This window comes from Papaver somniferum, chromosome 7 (genome assembly GCF_003573695.1).
Source record: "Papaver somniferum cultivar HN1 chromosome 7, ASM357369v1, whole genome shotgun sequence".
NCBI lineage: Eukaryota > Viridiplantae > Streptophyta > Magnoliopsida > Ranunculales > Papaveraceae > Papaver > Papaver somniferum.
Genome location: NC_039364.1, coordinates 110,397,415 through 110,419,993, shown reverse-complemented (window position 1 = coordinate 110,419,993; position 22,579 = coordinate 110,397,415). Strand labels below are relative to the sequence as shown.

Below are 22,579 nucleotides of genomic sequence, written 5' to 3'. Positions count from 1 at the left end.
CTGAGCAAAGACACCGGCTTACTTGCCATATGTCTATAGCGCCGTATCGGTTCCGGGTCCCATTCTAGCAAACCCCGACACCAAAAAGGATAAAACTTCATAGAACCAAAAGAGAAGTTCTTAGTTCATCTCTTCACGACGCCGTCGGTTTTTCCCCCTCCAGAAACCTAACTACCCGAGGAGACTAACTTAGAAGAAGAAGACACGACGATATTAAGTAAGTTTCAATTCATTTGTATTCTGGGTTTTTCTCAAGTTTCTCTGTTCCTTAAAAAATTGATTTTGGAGACCAAACTTGTATATGCAAAGGTTAAATTAGAAATTGGGAAGGAATAATTTTGATTAGTTTGATTGCATGAAAGTGGTTTCTGAATTCACTTTGTCAGACTTGTCTCTCTGTTATTTTGCTAGACAAACCTAAGAGGAGATCGAAGAAGAAGAAGATATCAAATTAAAGTAAATTTCAAATCCCTTCTCATCTTTCATTCGGTTTTTTTGCTTAAGCTTCTGTCTTATTAATCAATAAATTGATTTTCGGAGGCCAAATGATTATCTAATAAGATTCAAAGATTTTGGTTAATTTGATAAATTGGTTAATGTAGAAATTGGAAAGGAATGAATTTATTTAGTTTTAATGCATGAATTTGAACCATTAAGAATCGAAAATTGCAGAGATTTTGGTTTGATAAATTGGTTTGAGTTTTATGGGAGAATTGGATACCTTGAAAATCTCAAGTCATTCCAATTCTATTTTTCCATTGATCATTAAGTGAGTTTGTTTTCCTGATGTGCTTCTCTTGTTCAAACTTTGTTGGTATGAGATGGTCAATTTTCTGAGGTTAGTTTATGAGTGAGTAATCAGTCTGAGGCCACTTACTGATCTTAAAAAGTTAAAATCCGACATGAGAAATGGGGTTCTTGGGCTTGTTCCTGTAACTATCTCCAAGAGAGTACCCCCAAGATGCCCAGCGAGCTCACTAACAGCTTAATTGCATCAACCTGAGGAGACCCTGCACTTGTTCACGATTAATTCTGTTCCCGACACTCATTATAGCTTTGTCAGCTCCACCTCCACCCATGGAGTTTGGAGCAAGAGTCATAAGCCCCTTTTTCTCGCAAGTGTCGTGCCTTCTTATCTGTGAGACTTACATAGATTGAGCTTAGGTATTATTTCGTATATGTATTCTAGAAGTTCGTGTAATATTTGAAGTACCAAGCTGAAAGCTTGTTTTGTTAGCATTATAGTGTAATGCTGCTCCTCATTTTATTCTATCTTAGTACTGTAATCATATTGCGTAGTATCCAGTGACACTCTTATCTTGAGCGGATTGCAAATGTCATCTATCTGAAGTTCTCTCAAAAGTTAGGATCATCCAGCCATTGGGCATCGAAGTTTGGGGATTGGAAATAAACATCATCAGTGAGACTAGTCGGTCTTCCCAACTCAGTATACCACAATGTGAGCCTATTTTGCCGATACACTGTGGGGTATTCATATGGCTAACAATCAAAATTGGTCAAATAGTAATTATCAAAAACCGTGTCCTCTCTTTATGTTTTCTGAACTTAGATATTTGTTCTAGTGGCTTAAGCATACTAAAGATCTGAAAACTTGTTTCTGTTTGTTTCTTCACTTGAGATATGTGATAATCTATATTCGAGTTAAACATTAACTTCACCTAGTAATCCGGATTAGACCATCTTAAAAGTTTCTATTGCCTGTTATGCAAGTTGAGCTGGAATGAGATTGAAACATTTAATCGATATCTTTATTAATCTCATCTGGATTTTTCCTTCTTCCAGGTAATCATCTTGATATTAAGTACACTTATTATATCTTAATTTTTTTAACTTGTTGACATCTTTAGCTACTTCATTTTTTGAGAACAAGACTTAGAGATGAATTATGACTGGTTCATAATATTGAGATTAGTTTTGAAACTCCCTTAATGTGGGGTAGGAACCATCTGACTGAAGCTTTGTCTGCATTATACTTGTACACCACTCTCTGACTTGGACCATCTTTCTTTAGGGGTTTAGTAGGGTCTCCCATTGTGATTATTAGACCATCATTAGATTTGGCATCACCCACGTTCCTTTTCCCTTTCCCATTTTCACTCGTTTTTCTTGGCAAAAACAACAAGGCTCTTTTAGTGTAAATGCGTGTTGCAACTGGTTTCTTACATATATCACCAGCTTTACATCATTGATGTTGATAAATTGGCATAATCATTAAGTGTATACTTTCATGTGTTTCTGAAAAGCCCTTTTTCTTCAGACAATTTAATGATTACTGTATTTGATTAATGTCTGCTTTGATTATTGATCCATGTATTGGATTAAGTTCATTATTTTCTTATTGGTATGAGGTTTTGTAATTGGTTAAGGATTATAATTATCTGGGTGAATGAAAACGTTCAATTTCTATCTGTAATTATTAAATTCTTGTAGTTGTGTCCAGTAATTCACTATTCGCTGCTCCTTTAGTTTTATCACTTCTATTTTTAACATGTGTTGCATTGTAAGAGAAGCTGACCGGCTCCTGTGGTACATAATTTTTGTAGTATTTGTAGTCGCCTTTTGTAGGATGCTCTGGATAATAAGCTTGCTGCATCTTATTTGCCAGGCAATCATTGGCGTAAGTTTGTGTGCGTGTACTCTGTATCCCTGTGTTCTAAGTCAGAATCCTTGCATTTCGTTGAGTCAGACATCATTGGTTTATGAGTGTGTCTGAGAGTTTTATTTGATTTGATACTTCATAGTCTTACAGATTATCTAAATCGGTGTCCCTACAAGGTGGAATGAATTGGTAAGTTCTTAACACTGTATTGCATTTTAAGCTATTATTCTTATGTTATTTCATTTGTTTCCCTAATTGGATAGCATATGATGTTTTTGGTATGCCTATAGTCCTTCTTTACACTAGTTTCATTGGTTCTTGCTCATTCAGATCATTATTGCTTCCGACTGGAAGTTGTTATTTTCAATCCATTTGGTTTTTAAAGTGCAATAATAGCCGAAGAAACCCAGCTGGTTAGATTTCAAGGATTGTTGATGTAGGATAATTACTTACCTTAGCAACTAATTAAATTTTGATGCACTCATCTTGTCAGTAAACCTCTTCTTTATTATGGCTCACAAATGTTGTCTTGTGATGCAAAATTTTGCAAGTATTTAATGCATTGTTTTTCCACAGGAAAAGGAAAGCCCCACTGGTCAAATATATAGGCCAGATGTGTTTATGAAAACACATAGAGCCACCCCAGATGATGATCCCTTGTCTTCTAAATCACAGGCAGCTGCAAAACTTGTAAGTTCTTCTATTTTTATATTGTTTATTGATATTGATGATGTCAGTTAGTCTCTGAATCTGGTTGGCTTCTGTTGATGTGTAGGCACTAGTGAAGGAGGCATATGATAAAAATCCTTCAGCACAAAAGTGTTTGGGCACTGACGTTGTCACCGAGGTTAGTGGTGAATTTGTTGTTACATGAATCTTTTTACTTCTTGAATTTTCATATTGGATGGTGGTAGTGATTACGTTGCTTTCTTATATTACTGCTTGCTGATTTAGTTTGAAATTTGTTTTCTCTCATATAATCATATTACTACACTATAATACTGTTGCATCTATATTCAAGTAGTCAGCACCGCTATGTAGGTTTCACTAGTTTTTCAAGTAGTATCCTCGAACTCGTGATAAGATGTAACATATGATTGAAGACATAAGTGCTAGACTGTATTGGCCGAAGTTTCCCTTTATGGGTATACTGTAATTGCCGCCTTGTGACCATCTGCATAGTAGTAGTCTAAAAAATTCCCTTATGTTACATTAATTATTTGACCGAATTTCAATAAATTTGAATTTGATTCATGTATATGGCTAGATATATGTCGCTGATAAAAAGGGATACTTACGCGGAATGGGTGCTGGTATTTCTAAATCTCAGTTTCTTGCTGCTGAGTTTATGAAGGCCAAGTTGCAGGAAGTGAGGAACAAGTTGCGGAAAGAGATGCAGAAAAACGAAGCTTTGAAAGCGCAGTTGGATGCTGAAAGACATAAAAACAGCACTGCAGTGCATGGTCAGATCTATGATAGCTCTTATCAACAGGTGACCTCGATTATCTCTTAGTAATGTATAGTCAGATGTATACGATGCTGCTATTATGGTATCTTAAAGTTTGTCCTGTTACATATACAGGGTATTGGGATCCCTTCGTCCTTTCCTTCGTCGTTTGGTCTTTGTTGTTTGAGGAACTTCAGAAAAAAGGTTGTTGCACTTGCATATGTTGATACTAAGCTACTGATTGATGACTACTACGACTGCATGATTGAGGAAATTATTAATCCAACTGCGATATTGTGCGATAGAGATGATGATGTTGTACTTGGGAATGTTAAAATAAGCGAGTTTCTTAAGTGGCCCAAGGCCTATGTGACTATTGTAGGAGAGCCATCAAGTTAGAATGGTGGTGAGAATAGATTGATTAGTTTTTTAATTTTCAGGATGTAACTTGGAGTTGCTAGGATATGTCTGTCAATCTATGTTTGAATATTATATTCTCTTTTAATAAATAATAATTAATTCTTTAACGTCTATTTTCTTTTCTTTTTTTAATCTGGTTGGATATCTGATACACTAATTATAATTCTGAATTGATTTCATTCAGATTCCAAAATCTGAATCCGTACTAGTGGAAAATGAGTGCTTTACCACCCACATCAGAGACCCTCATTGACTGTAGTTAGACCATTGACCAAAAATAGCCGTCTGTGATATAAAAAAAAGCCGTAAAAATTCAGAGAGGATTAATAGCAGTCTCTGAATAATTACTCTTTTGCCCTAAAACTGCTACCGATCCCGCGACCCATGAAAACCGATTTAGATGTGATAATTTTTTATTATTTGCATATAAATACCTATTTCTCTCTCCCATTTCTCTTTCTTATTCTGCTCTCGGTCTCCTCCTCGCCTCTCTTATCCATCTTCTTCACCACTCAAGCGAAACTGAAAAAAAGAAAACTCAGAAGAAATCAATTAAATCATTTCTCTGAAACCCAACCCCTTTCCCCGTCTTCAGTAAACCTTAGATGTTAAAATCCCTCAACTCATTGGTCAAGTTATAAATCTCAAATCTGCTGGGAACAGATTCAATCGAAGTTTTTTTTGTTTTCATTCTAGGGTTTCTCTAACTATATCTAAATAAAATCTTATGAATGATTACTGCTACAGCTTTTGCTTTTCTAGGGTTTGAGAATCTGGAGCCGTTCTTTGAAGATTTAGATTGATTGGAGTCTAGTCTTCAATTCAATTGAAGATGAATATTTTGATTTAAATTAATTGAAAATCCTCAGGTATAATTTCTCCCTCATTTTTACTTGATTCAATTCGATTTTCTGTTAGCGAAGTTATTAGATCCAGATTTTATTTTATAGAATTTAGGGTTTCTTCTTAAACTTGGAATGAAATTAAGGATTTGATTTGGGTTTTTTTTTTAGGGTTTCATTAAATTGTGTTTGTAGAAATTTTCATTCATTTTTCTTTTGATTTGGTATCAAAATTCTTTGGGTCGTGTCTGATTTTCTGTAAACGAAGTCATTTAATTAGTGTTTGATTTTCTTCAAACTGTATCAGGTGATGTTAGGATTTGCAATTTTTTTCCTCTAATTTCACTATTTAAGTTAGGGACCTTAGGGTTTGATTCGTTGGATAAGGAGTTTGTTGTTTAGTTAATGGTGGATTTGTTTTTAATTTGCAGAGGGATTATATTGAATTCTACCAGTGGATATCAATTTATATGTAGAGCTTTTGGTGGGTTTTATCTTAGTTACAGAGGCTGTAAGGTATTGACTTCTAAATAAATTAATAGGGTCTCACAGATCGATGGGGTTTTATCTCGATATAACTTATTTTGTAAAGATTTTGCTATTTTGTGTATGTTACTTATGTTTTATTGTGGTTTCAAATCATGGCTAATTTTTTTAATTTCAGTTTAGGTTATGGTTTAGTTTGTTTAAAGGTAGAAGTAGTTTGCTCTACTACTGGTCTTTGGAAGTTGTTTGAAGCTTGGTCTTTAGAAGTTTGTTTGATTGTGTTTTGTTGCTCTGTGAATGGTCGTATGAGTCTCCATTGTAAATCTTCCATTGGGTCTGTCTTAATGAAAGTGAAGGAATTTATCTTGAACATATTAGAAGGTTGAGACTCATTGTGTGTGTTTCTATGGTTTCAAAGATTAGGAAGTCGCGTTGGTTTCAAAGATTAGTAAGCGGGAATCTGCAGCAAGTTATTGAGTTGAAAGTGTTTGTTAGTGTACTAGTATTTACGTGTTTGTGTGAAAAATCTTTTAACATTTTTTTTGTATGCTGAAGCATTTCTCTCATCTCTCTTTGCAGGTAATTGAAAGAAAATCTGAGTTGGTTAGGATAGGAGATCATGTTTGAACTATTGGATGAAGAAGCATATGACATGGTATGCTAGCAATGCATATTTTCATAAGAATTCTAGGGGTTTAATCTCTTATGGATATTTGCCTCACCTTATTTTTTATTTCAATCCAGGATGATGTTGTTGGATGTTTTGAATATTATGCAGAACTTGTTGGAGGCCTAGATGCAAAACACAAGGTTCCTGTCAACATTCCAATGGAGAAATTTAAGAACCATGTTCGTTGGGAACCCATTGGAATCGATAAGAAGCTAGTATAAGATTTCAATTTGACTTTCTGTTATAATTTTGGTACTTCAAGAAGATGTAGTTTTGTGGATGCTGATTAAGTTTGTTGTTTACTTTTTCCTTGTATAGGTCATGAAGGAAAGGTTATAACTGTTGAATTGAGCCTGATGGTAGACAACTTGCTAGTGGTTCTAGTGATATGATGGTGTGTTTATGGATATTACTATTCAAACCCCCAAAATGCACTTGTAGGTTAGGGTTTTTTCAAAAGTTATATCTACTGCATTGATTTCGTTAATAATGAATTAATTTATAATTTTTGTTTCTCTTTTTCAAATTTTCACAGATCCTGACTCGGTGTCTCTGAAATCCGAAGAAAAGGTTGGGGCAATATTCTTATGGAATGTTAACTGAACAAACCTAAGTGAAGTTATCTAGTAATAACACAATGTGATGTTTTTTTATTTAGATTTTTTATTTAAAGATGAGCCTTTTATTTTATTTTCCAACTAAACATTAGCTTTCTGACATTTGATGTTATTCAAGTATAGAAGAATGTACAGAACACTTCTTGTCCCATGATTTAGAATGATGATTTAGCTAGAAATTACAGGGTAACCTAAGATACTTTCAACCTAACTTTCTAATTTTGAGTAACTTTTCTCATTATTCAGTAGCAGGAAATTTAGCTAGGTCATATTAGGTTTATACTGTGTAGTTCTGTTAAACATACAGCTTTCTCTACGAGTGTATTCGTAGTCTAGGTTGTCATGGGCGTAAGGCACCGCGTTGGTGTTGGGCGTAAAATCCCGAGCCGCAGCGAGGCGTGGCGAAGCCGCGGCGTAGAAAAATGATTCCCCATAGGTTTATGTTCTTGACATAACAGATAATTAGCTTAGGATTTCCTATATTAGCTTGTAAATCTTAATGAAAAAGATTTGCGAAATATTTGAAAAGGTTTTTTTTCCTTCACTATTGTTAAAGTATAGCTAGGAATGATCTGTTTCTTAACATAATTAGCTTGGGTTTTAAAATATTAATGTATGACTTAATGAAAAAGATTTTCAAAAAATTTTGGTTATATTTTTTTTTCCTTTTTTGGCATAAAATGCCCCTTTTGCGCCCAAAAAACTGGCGCCTTGGCCTGAACGCCTAGAAAGGCGACGCCTGGGCGCCACTTTTTAAAGTGGCATTTCATTACCCACTGCGTGGCGCCCAAGTTCACAATAAGGCCACTTTGACGCCTAGGCCTTTGACAACATAGTTCGTAGTTTGTTATGCATTAATGAAAACTGGATCTTCCAATGTTTATGTATAGTGACTCTAACTCTATAGTGATTCTCGATGCAGGTACGGTGGGGGCATGAGTACAGCTAAATCCGCTCTAGAGAGTGACACTGTAGTGTGTAGCTTTCTAGGTACGTATACTTTACTTCTTTCATAGAGATGAACTCAGCAACTTTCAGTGGTATTCTGATCCTTGGGTCCGGTTACAAGTGTTTTTAGTTAACACCTACTGCATACATTACTGTTATTTGTATATTACCTTGAGTTGATGTAGTCTCCTTGGACAAGTTCCGCAACAATGTCTTATGAGATATGCTCATATTTTTGCTTTGGTTCCCTTTGTAGGGATAGGATATTTATGAAATTACAGGACTGTATATTTGGATTCCCTGAGTTTGACATAAATCTATGTGTACTAATTTTAGTGTGGTAACAGGAAAGAGGGTTAAAGAAGCATTTGAAGAGGCTCAATGCGCTTAAGCATTGGATGATTGTCAAGCTTGGTGGTACCTTTGTAAGAATCAATAGTCCCTTTCTTGTGTATTGATATATTCAATTTTGGATTTTGGTTTTAATGGAAGATTTTTATCTTCGTAGGCTCCATTCAGTGTGTCAAGATACGAGTGATACAAACACCACTATTTGTCTCTGGCATAAGCATATTTCTGCAAGTTTTGTTTGGGACCAGGTTACCGGCAGTCATTGGTGGTTCTTCTGCTGATACTGTACCTATCCTTTGCATTATTAGAGACTCATCTCTACAACGAATCACTGAACCTCATGAAGTAAGTTCTGCAGACAAACTTTGATTATCTCTCCACCTCTTTCCATTTATGTTTCTTAAATTTGACGATTCAGCTAGTTTTATGCACCTGTATTCTCTACTTGCAGAGATTTTTACACAGTATGATGGAAACTCAAGGAGTCCTGATTGTAGCTGCAAGCTTGCAGATCATACTGGGGTTTAGTCTCGTTGTACACATTTAATTCGTATCTAAAGATTGTGTTGGCATATAATATAATTGTATCTTACTTAGTTCTTCGTGATTGAATCACAGGTTTTTGTTAGAATGTACTAGCTATCTTGGACATGATTCTCTGAACTCAGTATTTCATCCTTTTTTGTGTAATTTTACACTCAATGGTTAAAATGAATGAATGTTAAAATTCTCAGTTTGATTATAAATTTCAGTTAAATTTGAACTTGAATATCAGTTAAGTTTGAGTTGCATTTGAATTTAAGTTAAATTTGAGGTTGCATTTGAATTTCAGTTTGACATTAATTTGACTCGACTGTAGTTTAACTTGACTTGACTGTTTGTCTTAACTTGACTGTTTGACTAAAATGCCAGTAAGATTAATTCAGATTCAACCATTCAGACATTTCAGCTGATCCGAATCTGATTTTTTTTATATTATAATTCAAATATACGACCAGTGTCGCGGGTCAGCTTATAGTGACTGTAGGAAACGGTCTCTGTTCAGAGACCCACGCAATAAGGGTCGTGCAATTAAAAAACGCTTTATAAACGACCCATTCAGAGAACCCTAGAACAGGTCGTTTAACTCGTATAAATGATGTGTCCTGGCGGTCGCGGAATTGCTGTTTTTTTAATGACGAAACAGTCTCATTAGAATTGGTAGTTTTTTTCTAATGAAAATACCTCCAATTATAACGGTTATGAACCATTGTTTTATTTCACACCTAATAACCGTGTTTTTTTTAATGGCATGCCTCAACCATTATTATATTTCACATATATTAACCGTTATTCTTATATGACACAAATCAACAGTTATTTAATGTCACATACAATTAGCGTGATATTTAATAACAGATTATGTATGTGATTTTAAATCACGAATTTTAGACGTTGTATTTAATAGCATCTCCAATTTGTCATTTTAAAAAAGTCACACCAAATAAATAACGATTCTAATAACGGATAAAAACCGTGATAAACTATGTTTTATAACAGATTTCATGCGTGATTTAGAGCCCCTTCTGGACTAAGGAATTTCCAAAACCTAAAATATTCTCAAGATATGCAATGAATGCCCAAATTCGGTTTTTCTGATTCCAATAAATGCTTGTTCAATATTTCCCGAAATCTCTCAATAGAAAATATCCAATTAGTAAATGCACATTACTAATTTTTATTTTCTAGAGCTATGCATTAATTACTGGTAATTAAAGCATATAAAACCAAAAATCTTAATTAAAAGATTCTTAATTTATTTCGGCACAGGATCACCTTAAGTACCAAGGAATATCTTTGAACAATAAATGATAAGAGTTACTGCTCGCGTTCAAAGTATATTGACATCTTTTCACTACAAATCCTTATTTCATATTTACATGGATTTGCTTCTTGGAATCGGTTCTACCACACTTCCAAACAAGTTTATTATTGGTTTGCCGGTATTCCAAGACTACTGTGTGATTTTTCATACTAAATCACAATGGTTAGTTGTGATCGGTCCTACCAAGTCACATACATGGGTTCGAATCGGTTATACCAATCACTGGGATCGGTTATACCTTAATACGGTACCTACTTGTGATCTGTCACACCAGTCACTAGGATCGGTCATACCAATTACAAGGATCGGTTCCATCTACACATGGTATCTAATCGGTCATACCAGTCACTAGGATCGGTTACACCAATGTTGATGGTGGTTTCTAGCTTAGGGTTAAAATCGTAAAACCGTACATCTGACATGACGTCACTTTGACCACTAGCGCATTCATTGAATCAATCAGCATGCCTATGTAAGAATTACCATGGTACCTTTTTTTTTATATACATGTGTCATGTTCCACGGCAAAACCCTTAACATTGACTAACATCATCCATGCCAAACCCTAATTCTCATGCTACCGCGCCAAGGCATGCCAACCATGCCAGCCGCACCACTGTGCCAATGGAAAACCATGCCAGCCACATCTTCGCGCCAAGGCATGCCAGCCGCACCACTGTGCCAATGGCAAACCATGCCAGCCACATCTTCGCGCCAAGGCATGCCAACCATACCAGCCGCACCACTGTGCCAATGGCAAACCATGCCAGCCACGTTTACCGCGCCAAGGCATGCCAGCCATGCTGGCCGCACCATGCGCCAATGGCATGCCAAACCCTTGGCCCTAGACATGCTGGACGCACCATGCGCCAATGGCATGCCAAACCCTTGGCCCTAGCCATGCTGGCCGCACCGCGGACCAATGGCATGCCAGACCCTTGGCCCCACCATGCCAAGCCGACCACACCTTGCCTTGGCCCCACCATGCCAATCCGTCCAAACCCTTGGCCCCACCATGCCAAGCCAACTGCACCTTGCCTTGGCCCTAGCAGTGCTGGCCGCACCATGCGCCAATAGCATGCCAAACCCTTGGCCCCACCATGCCAAGCCAACCGCACCTTGCCTTGGCCCTACCATGCCAAGCAAACCTCACCTTGCCTTGGCCCTACCATGCCAAGCCGTCCAAACCCTTAGCTCCACTATGCCAAGCCATCCGCACCATTTTGTCTTGGCCCCACTATGCCAATCCGCCCGCACCATTCTGCCTTGGCCTCACTATGCCAAGATGCCCGCACCATTCTTCCTAGGCCCCACTATGCTAACCCATCCGCACCATTCTGCCTTGGCCCCACTACGCCAATCCGCCCACACCATTCTGCCTCGGCCCCACTATGCCAAGTCGTCCACACCATTATGCCTTACTATACCATGCCGGCCTTCCCTATGCGGCTACCAAAACGAAGGCGTCGACGATCAACGACCACCCTTCAATCCTAGATGAAAATCCTACTCGTCCAATGTCGCCAGATAACGCATGGTAACCTTTGGCCCAAAATCCTAGTTTTGGCCATGCCAAACCGCGCCAAGGCATGCCATGCCACATGTGCCAATGGCATGCCAACCACCTTGTCGCACCATACCATGCCGGCCTTCCCTATGCGGCTACCAAAACGAAGGCGTGCGACGATCAACGGCCACCCTTCAATCCTAGATGCAAATCCTAGCTGTCCAAGGTCGCCAGACAACGCATGGTAACCTTTGTCCCAAAACCCTAGTTTTGGCCAGGCCAAGCCATGCCACATGTGCCAATGGCATGCCAACCACCTTTCCGTGCCACGCCATATCGGCCTTCCCTATGCTGATGCCAAAACGAAGGCCTGCAACGATCAACGACCACCTTTTCATCTAAGATGCAGATCTTAGCCGTCCAAGGTTACCAGCTAACGCATGGCAACTTTTGGCCCTAGTTTGGTCGCGCCTAAACAAAGCCAAAACCCTAACTTTTGGCCGCGCCTAAACCAGGCCATATAAAATCCATACCGAGCATGATTTCATGCCACTGGCTACCAGACGAAGGGTTGCAATAATCAACGGCTACCTTTCCTCTTAAGATGCAAAATCTCGACCGTCGAAGGTCACCGAGCCGGCAAGTCTCCCAAGCTCGACTTTCCAGACGACAACAACATGCTACATGTTTTCCATGAAAACACTCGATACATCAACTCATGTCACAAACTGGGGGATGCTAATGGGGTATTGGTTTGGCGGTTCACAGCGTGCGGCGTACACTACGCCTGTTATAAGAAAGTATCATAAGGATGAGGCGGTTAGTAAATACAGGGAGTAATGGTGAAACGCTTTCTTTTATGGAACATCAATTCCAGGCGTTACCGGTTACCACATCCTCCCATTTACTCACCTGTTTTCCATTTCTTAATGAGACCAGAGTACATTTCACTTCGACTTGTATAAATAGGCATTACCTATTTCCACCAAACAACAAGTTCAGGTCAGGAACATACAACACTCAGAAAACATTTGCTAGCTTAACATCTGTTAGCTTCCCACTTTCTGATATAAGTCGTATAAAACAACTACTCTTCCAGAATCAACTATTCTGGTCTCAACACTTTCTTCGCTTCCCTTCCCAAAACCAACCCTTCTCCTTCATAGGTGAAAACTATTTCTGCTGGTTTTGGTAATTTGGGGTGTGTGGATGAGAAATGAATCTAAACCCTAAACAAATGTACTTCACGGGAGTGCTTTTGATTCGAGAGATCAATCTATACAATTCTGGCCTAAACCAAGAAATGGTCGTTCCAGACTTGCTTCGGTCACAAAGTGAAGGAGATGGGGTTGATCTTAGGGAGGGAAGCGAAGAAGGTGTTGAGATCGTGAAGGTGTTGGCTATTTATGACTTGTATCAGAATACCGAACTGGCTTGCAATAATGTAAGCAAAGCTCTGTGTGTTTGAATCCGTTGTACCAACACTTGATTTATGTCTTGTCCCTTTTTTTGAAATAGGGAAGAGAACCCATTTATACAAGTCATTGAGCCTAACCCTCATCTCTCGTGGGAAGTGGGGGAAGTGGAGTGATGGAGTAGTGAAGTCGTCTTAGTGTCACACGATCAGTCTTTTCCCACTTCTCCCATCATTACTAACCATCCATGTCTTCCGTACACGTTCTTGTGATGGCGCATTGCACGTTGTAAACCGCCATACCAATACCCCGGTATGTATCCCCCAGTTTGTGACATGCTTGATGTCTCGATTATGTGGATCGTGGGACCCACAGAATGTAGCATATAGTGCTAGGTTAAATAACTAAGTTATTTGGGAAACTGATATTTATGAAATATCGTGTGTATTCTATGCATGTAATGCATCGAATATATTCAATATGCATGAAACATCGCTGTTTTAAAGCTTATCGGAGCAAGTCGAGGATTAAGCGTCTCAAAACAGCTGCACGCATAGCTACCTTCAAGTGATCGTTTGGAGGCTACGTAGTCAAGCCCTCCCTTGGACGATCACATGATGTGGTAGAGTGATGTATGGTGATCACCACGACACATTATTGGCCAATTAACTCCTAGCCTGGGCTGCCTAACCAAGCTGGTAGAGTTGGACGGACGAGATGATATATGACGCTCATCTGCGACCGTTGATGAAGTTTTAGGGTTTTGAAGAGGTGCACAAGCATCACTCTTCAGCTTGGTCGAATCCAAGCATGGGAGACGTTTTTGGCAGGACCGCCGGGCATGCGTGTAGACGGTTTGCCGGTGTAGACGCCTGTACCTCACCGTCCCATGAAGATGTGATCTAAGCCACTCAATTTGTCCGGAAAAGTTGAGTGGTTGAGATCGGTTTGCGGCAGATATCCGTTGCCGCAAAGGATTTGGAAGCCGCGCGACATGCCTACTTCGGGCGTGCGTTTCAAGACGTTCAGCCATAATTGGCCTTGGTCGATCGGTCATGCGTGTAGATGGGCCCACGGTGATCATGTTGACATGCTCGGGACCTTTTAAGCCTACATCTACACCCTCCATCCATGCTTGCGAAGATGGACGCTCGTGATCAATTAGCGACACATGTAACATGCCGCAAACCCTAATTAGGGTTTTGGATCGGTCGTGTGTACACGACTTCAACCTAACGGTTTGGAAAGCTATGCTCCTCCTTTGAGGAGGCCGACCATGTGGGACCCATATTGAGCCGGTGGTGAGCATGTGTGTACTTGTCCCACGGTCATAGGCTTGATCTAAGCCATCCAAACATGTCGGTGAAGTTGGATGGTTGTGATCAATTTAAGACACTAGTGGACTTTCCTGTGACCCTTAAAGCATCACGCAGGCCGAACTTCGAGCAAGCGTTTTCTCCTCCCTGGATAGGTCGTCAGAAAGTCAGTCAAGTAAGTAAAAAGGGGGCATGCCGGTGTGCAGGACAACGCTTGTCCAACCGGTCATGGGACGATCTATGTCGTCCAACCATGCGGGCGAAGTTGGACGGCCGCGATCTGTTTTGAGACCGACATTGGAAGTCTTGTGCGTACAAGCTTCTCCACACCAGCCCAACCATCCTACTTTAGGCTGGCGTTCGGTGGTTGTTTTGGAGGCGTGGTATGTATTCGACCGACCAGGGCAAAAACGGGCCCGCTGGTGGTCATTAAGGTGGTAGCCTTCTCCTTCTGAGGAGCGTCTAGGATGGTTAAATCATGCGGCCAACTTGCGTGGTCGTGATTGTTTCTGAGACTGACATGGACAGCCCAGATTTCCCTTAGGAAATATGCTCAATCGGGCTAGTATAACACACTGAGAGAAATATGCTCAATCGGGATAGTATAACACATCGAGAGAAATATTCTCAATTGGGCTAGTATAACACACCGAGAGAAATATGCTCAATCGGGCTAGTATAACACACCAAGACAAATATGCTCAATCGGGCTAGTATAACACACCGAGAGATGTAGCATGTACGGGTATTTCGTGCATGCCTCACTATCGAAACTTGGAGATTCGTGTTGCTCTGCTAAGAGAAACACTCAGTCGTCATGCCGCACCAATAATGAGAGTTCCGCGGGAACAACACAGGAAATACAAGGCTAATTATGCATTAATTAATAATGCTATAAATCCACTGAATATCGGGATTGTTGCTACATGCTCCGTTCTGGGTGTATTTAATTCACAGAATACTGGTATTGTTGCCACATGCTTCATTCTAGGTGAATTAGTAAAGTGAAGAAGTATTCATCACTCGGATAGCTTTATCCTCTGCAGGATGTCAGCGTATTAAGTTCGGCTTTTACAATTTTAGCCTTGAACAAAAATCCACCAACAACATTAATTCCCTTGCCTAGAACACAATGGTTACATCATTGTGGGGTAGGCATGAGATGGTGACAGTATGCACGTAAGAAGACAAGATAAAGGAAGTTTACCTGGAGGGACTCTGGCCAGCCGTGTTGGCAATCATCCGTGTGAGTATGCCAGGTGTGACCACGACGTTGGTGGGACCGGTTTCCTCCTTCGGGTATTCGAGCCAAGAAGGAAATAGAACTTGTATGCTCCTCTTCCCATAGAAAACCGTGCATGTAACCCTGGACGAATATGGACCCCACCATGTATATGCTTCGACCAAACGTCACCTTGTTGCACCTGTTTGATAGGCATGTGGGCCCGCCTACTTCGCTCAACCGTGGGACTCATCATGCGCCGGTGGTAGGCCTCAAAGATATTATATTTAAATGCAAAATGGTCCCCGGCAACGGCGCCAAAAACTTGGTGGGCCCGGAGAAGCGTGAAAAAATAAGCGTAATAAAAATGCGGGCCTACAGTAATACCGCAAGTGCACGGTCGTCAGTTGTAGCTCGTGCAAGTACGGGTCGATCCACAGAGACTGGGTGTGTTTTGGAGTTCTCTAGCTATTTTGGGCTCTAATTTGTTATTGGGCTATGAATAATCAATGGGCTTTTGAGTGCTAATGGGTTATGAATACCCTTGGAATGAGTTGGGCTTTCAGTGGTTTTGATGGGCTGAACTTGGGTTCAGTTGGTTTCTGATGTGAATTGAACTGGGCTTGATCTTTGGATTGAACTGGGCTTCAGTTTGTACAAACAATGGACAGTGGGCTTAGAGAGTTTTTGGTCAAGAAGAAAAGAAGTGACCTCTACAGACAGGTAATAACCTTAAGAATTTACAGTGGGCTTTTGTGACAGCAAATAGAATTGAATTTGGACAGTGAACAGAATCAAAAGTAAACAGTAACTATGAACAAAATGAACTAAACAGAACAAAAGTAAACAGATCAATGAAACTAAACAGAATGGAACAAAGTGAAACTAAACAAAAGCAAAACAATGAAACTAAACAGAATGGAAGTGAAACTAAACAATGAGACTAAACAGAAAAAAAAAGCAAAACAGAGTGGAACAAAGTAAAAGTTAAGGTGACAATGAAAGTGACAAAATGTGAGACAATGAACAAGTACACTAAAAAAAAACATCAAAGAAACTACTAGGTGATGACAGTGACTGGAAACAGTTACATACCAAGGCCTAAGCCAAGGGCAGTGAAGATGAGAAGCTAACAGTGGTGACAAAACAAGAGAGCCTAGGCAAACTACTAGAGTGGGAAGAGAACTAGTTTTCTCACAGTCACTAGTGAGCACTAGTTTCTCCCCACTGCTCAATCAATACAGTGCCTCAAAGCTAAACTTCTACCACTAATCAGTGAACAAAACATGAATTTAAACACAATAACATAACATGGGAAGCACATAACAGTGAAGGTGAAATGGTGAAGGTGAAATGGTGAAGGTGAGCCTAGGCATACTACTAGAGTGGGAAGAGAACTAGTTTGCTCGCAGTCACTAGTGAGCACTAGTTTCTCCCCAATGCTCAATCAATCCAATGCTTCAAAGCTCTAACCTAGCATTCCACTTCTTGACAGTGAATTAAACCTAACAGTGAACTAAACATAACATTAAACATTTACAGTGAACTAACATGGCACTAACATGACATTAAAATTAAACATAATTAAAACATTGCATGAGATCAAATATCCTAAACATCAGACAAAACAAACAAGATAGATGGCAACAGAACAATACATGAACATTTAAACATTAACAGCACACATTAACAGGAACAGAGAACAAAATGGAGAAACTCAGAACAGAACTTAATATGAACAACAAAAAAAGTGAACATTAACAGAACAAAGTTCTGGACACTGGCTAGTCCAGGCATGAAAATTACACACACCACAGTCCCCTTTTTATACCCAATTTACATTTTAGGGTTCTTACACCTAATTCCCAAATTTACCCAATTGAACAGTAAAATTAGGTATATGATTTTACCTAATTTAATGGGTCTAATTCGAACCCACATCCCTATTCTAGCTCCTCCATGCCTTCCTAACAGAAAATTAGGGTTTTCTATAAAAATCCCAAAAATTGAGAAATTAGGGTTTCGTAAAATCTTACTTTGATGGCGCAATTTCTTCAATCAATCGCTGACCCATCATTCCTCTGACTTCACTGCTCCTTCCCATGCCTTTTCTAGCTTCGATTGATAACATGCAATCATTCTCATCAATTCCACACGTCACTGAAATCGTGTGATGTTGATGAAGTTGATTGAAAGTTACCATGTGCGGTAGGTGGTGGTGATGATAAAGAAGGTGGTGTGGTTGTGGCAGAGTTGGTAGCAGGTGAGGTATGGTGGTGGTGGTAGTTTCTCTGCAGAGGGATGGAGAAGAAGGAGGAGGTCGATAGAATGGGAAGAAGGGGCTGTTTGGCGATGAGTATAGGTGTTCGACACCTATGGTGTGTATCGGGATCATCGAGTTCTATGTTTGGCGAATCTCGACCGTGGGATATGGAGATGAAAGATCAATCCGACGGTGAGATGAAGTGGATCCTGCAGCGACCGTTGGATTATAGAATACAACAAAATTAACGACACCAGATGGAGTTAGGTGTTGTAGTGTGAAGCGGATGTATCAAACTTTGATGAACAGCAAGGGAGCGACCGTTAGATGTTGAGATGATCCAATCTGACGGCTGAAATCCGATACGGGCTTGGGTATGCCAAACCCATATCTTCTTTAAAAACAATTCTTCCTCTTCAAGCCCATTCCTAGCCTCTTGGTCTTGTGCACAACATTCTTCGCGGCTTCCTTGCGTAATTTCTTCTGGCTTTTCACCACTCTTCAGCTCTTTTCCGCTCCGCAAGTTATCCAGACTTTATTTATTACCTAAAAATACAAAATTAAGTAAGAAAAATATTTATTCTTGAAAACAATGAAAATACAGAATATGGGATAAAATGTAGAATTACTGCACAAAAGATGAGTTAAATGCCAACAAAAAGGGATAGATATATACATTATTTGGCACTCATCAAATACCCCCAAACCTGAATTTTACTTGTCCTCAAGTAAAACAAAACTAAGGAAATCCTAACTATACCACTGTCGCTGGTCTCTCGAATGCATTTAGCGTATGCACTAAGCCTTTTAAACCACTAAGTGTCCCTAGTGGACGAGTTGAAGTCTCGTGAAGGTTTGCTTAGAACGTACCTACAAAGTTCTAGGTCAAAATATAAGCTCAGATTCCATCAAATGTGACATGTGCAAAACAGTTTAAGCTCACAGCAAAATGGAGATGTCAATCTAGCTATCGAAGGCGCAATCCTAGCACTGATAACAAAAAAAGACATGTGATAAGAGTGTAAAGTGTATCTACACATGTGTAAAGAAAGATCTGAAGTTATGACTACTAATCACCAAGAGATAGTTTCTCAGGCTACGAACCAAGGTCGAAATCTAGCTAGCTGTCCGGACTTTACGAGAATTGTGAATGAGTTGGAGGTATTTCACAATTACTCGCGTTGTACATCAATGGCATACACCCTCCTTGCTTATTACAATGAAACAACAAAATGACTATTTACATGACTCTTATTTACATTGACTATTCTCTTTTATTTTTGGAACAAGAGAGGATGGAATTGATAAATACTTGATTTTTTTTTTGTATTTTTCTGATTTTTTTTTTCTGAATATATACATCGTTTTTTTTTTTTTTTTTTTTTTTTTTTTTTTTTTTTTGAATAAGGAAACACTTTTGATACAATACAAAAGGAAACAAAAGATTACATGACACTTTGCAAGAGGTAGCCCTTTTTGATGCACCCAGTTAAATTCGATGGTTGTCTTTCTTAATGTAACCTCCACCTTCTATCCCAACCAACCAAAGAACAAGCTAGTCAAGTTTCGTTCAGTATTCTAAAGTGATTGGCAATCGTAACTTCCTATCAAACACCTTGAAGATCGAGGCCATACATGTATTGGTAGATCGTGCGCGTGCAAATTTCTTATCACTATGTGAATTGTGCTAGAATCAGGGTGCCTAAATATCTAGACTAAGACTCCTAATAAAAATACATATTTGCACAAGAGTCAACATTTCAAGGTAAATGAGCTCCATTTTTATGATTTTTTAATTTTTTAATTTTAATTTTGATTTTCAATTTTTTTTTTTTGGAATTTTTCAATTTTTTCAAAAAGAAGAAGGAGTTCGTTTTCAATTATGGCAATTATCATGGTATCTACTCTATACCCCCAAACCTAAACTAAACATTGTCCTCAATGTTTCAAAATATGGAAAGAATTATAACAAATATGAAGGGACATGCTGAGTAGAGAAAAAGAGAGAATACCCGATTTCGGCGAAAGCAGAATTAAAACTCCGTTATTCAAGGCAAAAATCCAACATATTTCAGCCGAGATCATATTGGATTAGCAAAATATATACAAAAGGAACAAAAGGGTTTTTAAGAAATTTATCTACTGGATTATATACAAAAATTCACCATACACTAACAATCTAAAGAGTTGAGGATCAACCCAAAAGACAAAGTGTAGAGGTTTCAACAGCTTCACACAATATAACAGGAATAAACGCAAGTGAAACTGTGAAACAAAATGAGCTACCCCCAAACCTGGATTTTACGGATATAATTTTGAAAACAAAATCTCGCAGTTTGGGGGTTCATCATGCAAGGTCTAGCTCGAAATGAACTGTGCTAGGGACGGGCAAACATGCTAATTCCAACTGTGGTTCCTCAAATGTATTATACTTAGAAGCAAAATAGTCCAAGAGGACTTGGGAAGCACACAGTTCCAAACCTAGTTGGGATTCTCAGAAAAATTGGTTTACAATATGGTACAAACCAAATCTAGGTTGGGTGGAAGGCCACAGATTGTGACTCATGTAGGAGAATAGTGCGTCATTATTAATCAATCAAATCTCCTAAATCATCTACACATGTCACATCATGCTCACAATCAATCAGTTTAGCAAGTTCACACTCAGAATCATCAACATCATCAACAAATTTATTCTCATGCATCGGCAAATCAGGAGAAATATCACAATGTGACCTAGGTAGAGAATCAGACACATCAAATATATTTTCATGCATATTAGTGTCTACAGAAGATTCAACTATTCATATGTCATGCTCATCTTCACAGAATAATTGTACGAATCCCATGTCAATATCAAAATCGTATGAATTACAATGAGTATTAGAAAAAACAACATTCATGAAGGTCGAGGGCGAGAAGCCATATGTTTTTGAACCAACAGGTTCCACAATATTTTCATGTTCTTCTAACATATCATCATAATCATCATCATGGTAGCATGCATATTGGTCCTCATTAACAGTGGTGGTGTCATTAGTCGATTCATGTTCCTCTAAATTAGGTTCATATTCAACATTATTTACATGAATGGGACTAGACACTTCATTAGGGACAACATACATTTCCTCATGAATTTCCTCCTTTTGTAGGTGAAGCAAAATCTGATCTAAATGTGCATGAATTCGTGATGTAGATCTATCATAGTCTTGCTTGCAGAGTCTTAAAGCTTCTGTGGTGGAGTCTAAATTCATGGGAGTACAAAATTCTTCATGTTCAAATTGTGGTGAATGGTACATGTGTGCATGGTCATTAGGGTTTACAAAATATTGATCGCAATCCTCAAAGGATTGATTATGGTCCCAATGACTACCATTCTCACAATTTATGGGCATTTCATACCTTGGATTTTCTCTACATTGCCTAAAATTATGCAAAATATGACAATTCTCAACAGGGTGGTCTAAACTACCACATGCGGGACATGCATAGATTTCAGGTTGCCTAAGAAAATTAGATGTGACAGATTCCTCATGTGATTGCATTTCTAAAGCTGTGATTCGAGCTTCTATTTGATCCATAAGTGATGATTGTGTGAGTGAGGCACTAGCAAAATGTTCATTTTCACGTTGCGATGAATGATGCATGTATGAATAGTCATTAGGGTTCATGTATTGCGGCTCGGGACTTTGAAAGTGTCCATAATAATTCCTATGACTATTGACATCATGGTCCGTGGAAGGTTCATAACGTGGCACATGCCCATAAGCAAGTTCTCTAAGAGTTTTATTTCCATCCCCAGGAGCAGACCAAAATCCAGACATGATTGGCTCAAAAGCTAAGTAACTATGTTACAAAGCCCAAAATTTGGTTTTTTAAAGGGTTTGGATTTTTGGGAAAAATTTGGTTTTGGTGGGAGACATTTGAAAATTTGGTTTTGAAATGGGAGTAAAATAAAACTTTTGGTTTAAGATGGGATAAAGAAAAAATTTGGTTTAAAATGGGAGCAAGTAAAATTTGGTTTTTTTTTTTTTTTTTTTTTTTTTTTTTTAAAAAAAAGAAAATAAAATTTGGTTTTTGAATGGGAGCAAGCCCACTGTTTGTTTTGTGTCTGCTTTGGCTCCGCTTGGTTGAAAACTTTTGGTGGAACTGAGTCCAAAATCTCGGCCTAGAATTTGGGTACTCGGCCCACTAACGAGTTCAACTAGCGTGATCGGTTACAAGCTCAGCTGGGTTTAAACCCAGAATACAAGATACAAGTCCAATTTAAACAAGCTCACAAAAATTAAATACAAGCCCACAAATTAAACAAACAAGCCCACAAATAAATTATTACAAACCCAACAGAAAATAAGAGAAGCCCAAAAATTGGCTTTAATATTACAAGCCCACAATTAAAAAATTGGAAGCCCACAATTCGGGTTCTCTTAAATGGGTTACCTTTTAAGCACAGCCCAGCTGCTCTGATATTGTTGCAAAAACCCAGTTGGGCTTTAGTTCTTTTCCTTGGTGGCGTCCCAGCAGAGGAAAAACAGGTTCAGAACAGCAGGTCCAACAGCAAATGAAGTGAAGCAGATTCAAATGCTATGCA

General features: G+C 38.8%; 1 protein-coding gene and 1 long non-coding RNA gene across 14 annotated transcripts; both read left to right on the top strand.

The window, feature by feature from the left end:
• Positions 1 to 2,692: 2,692 nt before the first annotated feature.
• LOC113293326 lies at positions 2,693 to 4,492 on the top strand. Its single transcript, XM_026541994.1, has 5 exons — positions 2,693 to 2,809; positions 3,197 to 3,310; positions 3,396 to 3,467; positions 3,888 to 4,112; positions 4,203 to 4,492. Exons 2-5 carry the CDS (start codon positions 3,242 to 3,244, stop codon positions 4,464 to 4,466), a joined length of 630 nt encoding a protein of 209 aa, XP_026397779.1. The 5' UTR covers positions 2,693 to 2,809; positions 3,197 to 3,241; the 3' UTR covers positions 4,467 to 4,492.
• A 456-nt stretch (positions 4,493 to 4,948) lies between these two features.
• On the top strand, positions 4,949 to 9,164 carry LOC113298119. 13 transcript variants are annotated; one of them, XR_003334007.1, is made up of 10 exons: positions 4,949 to 5,356; positions 5,761 to 5,845; positions 6,395 to 6,470; positions 6,594 to 6,664; positions 6,804 to 6,926; positions 7,021 to 7,055; positions 8,025 to 8,092; positions 8,398 to 8,475; positions 8,559 to 8,746; positions 8,853 to 9,164. It is a non-coding gene; the product is annotated as an uncharacterized LOC113298119 (long non-coding RNA). The 13 variants fall into 13 exon arrangements; XR_003333999.1 differs by having other exon boundaries at positions 6,594 to 6,700; XR_003334005.1 differs by having other exon boundaries at positions 6,560 to 6,664; positions 6,804 to 6,879.
• Positions 9,165 to 22,579: the final 13,415 nt, after the last annotated feature.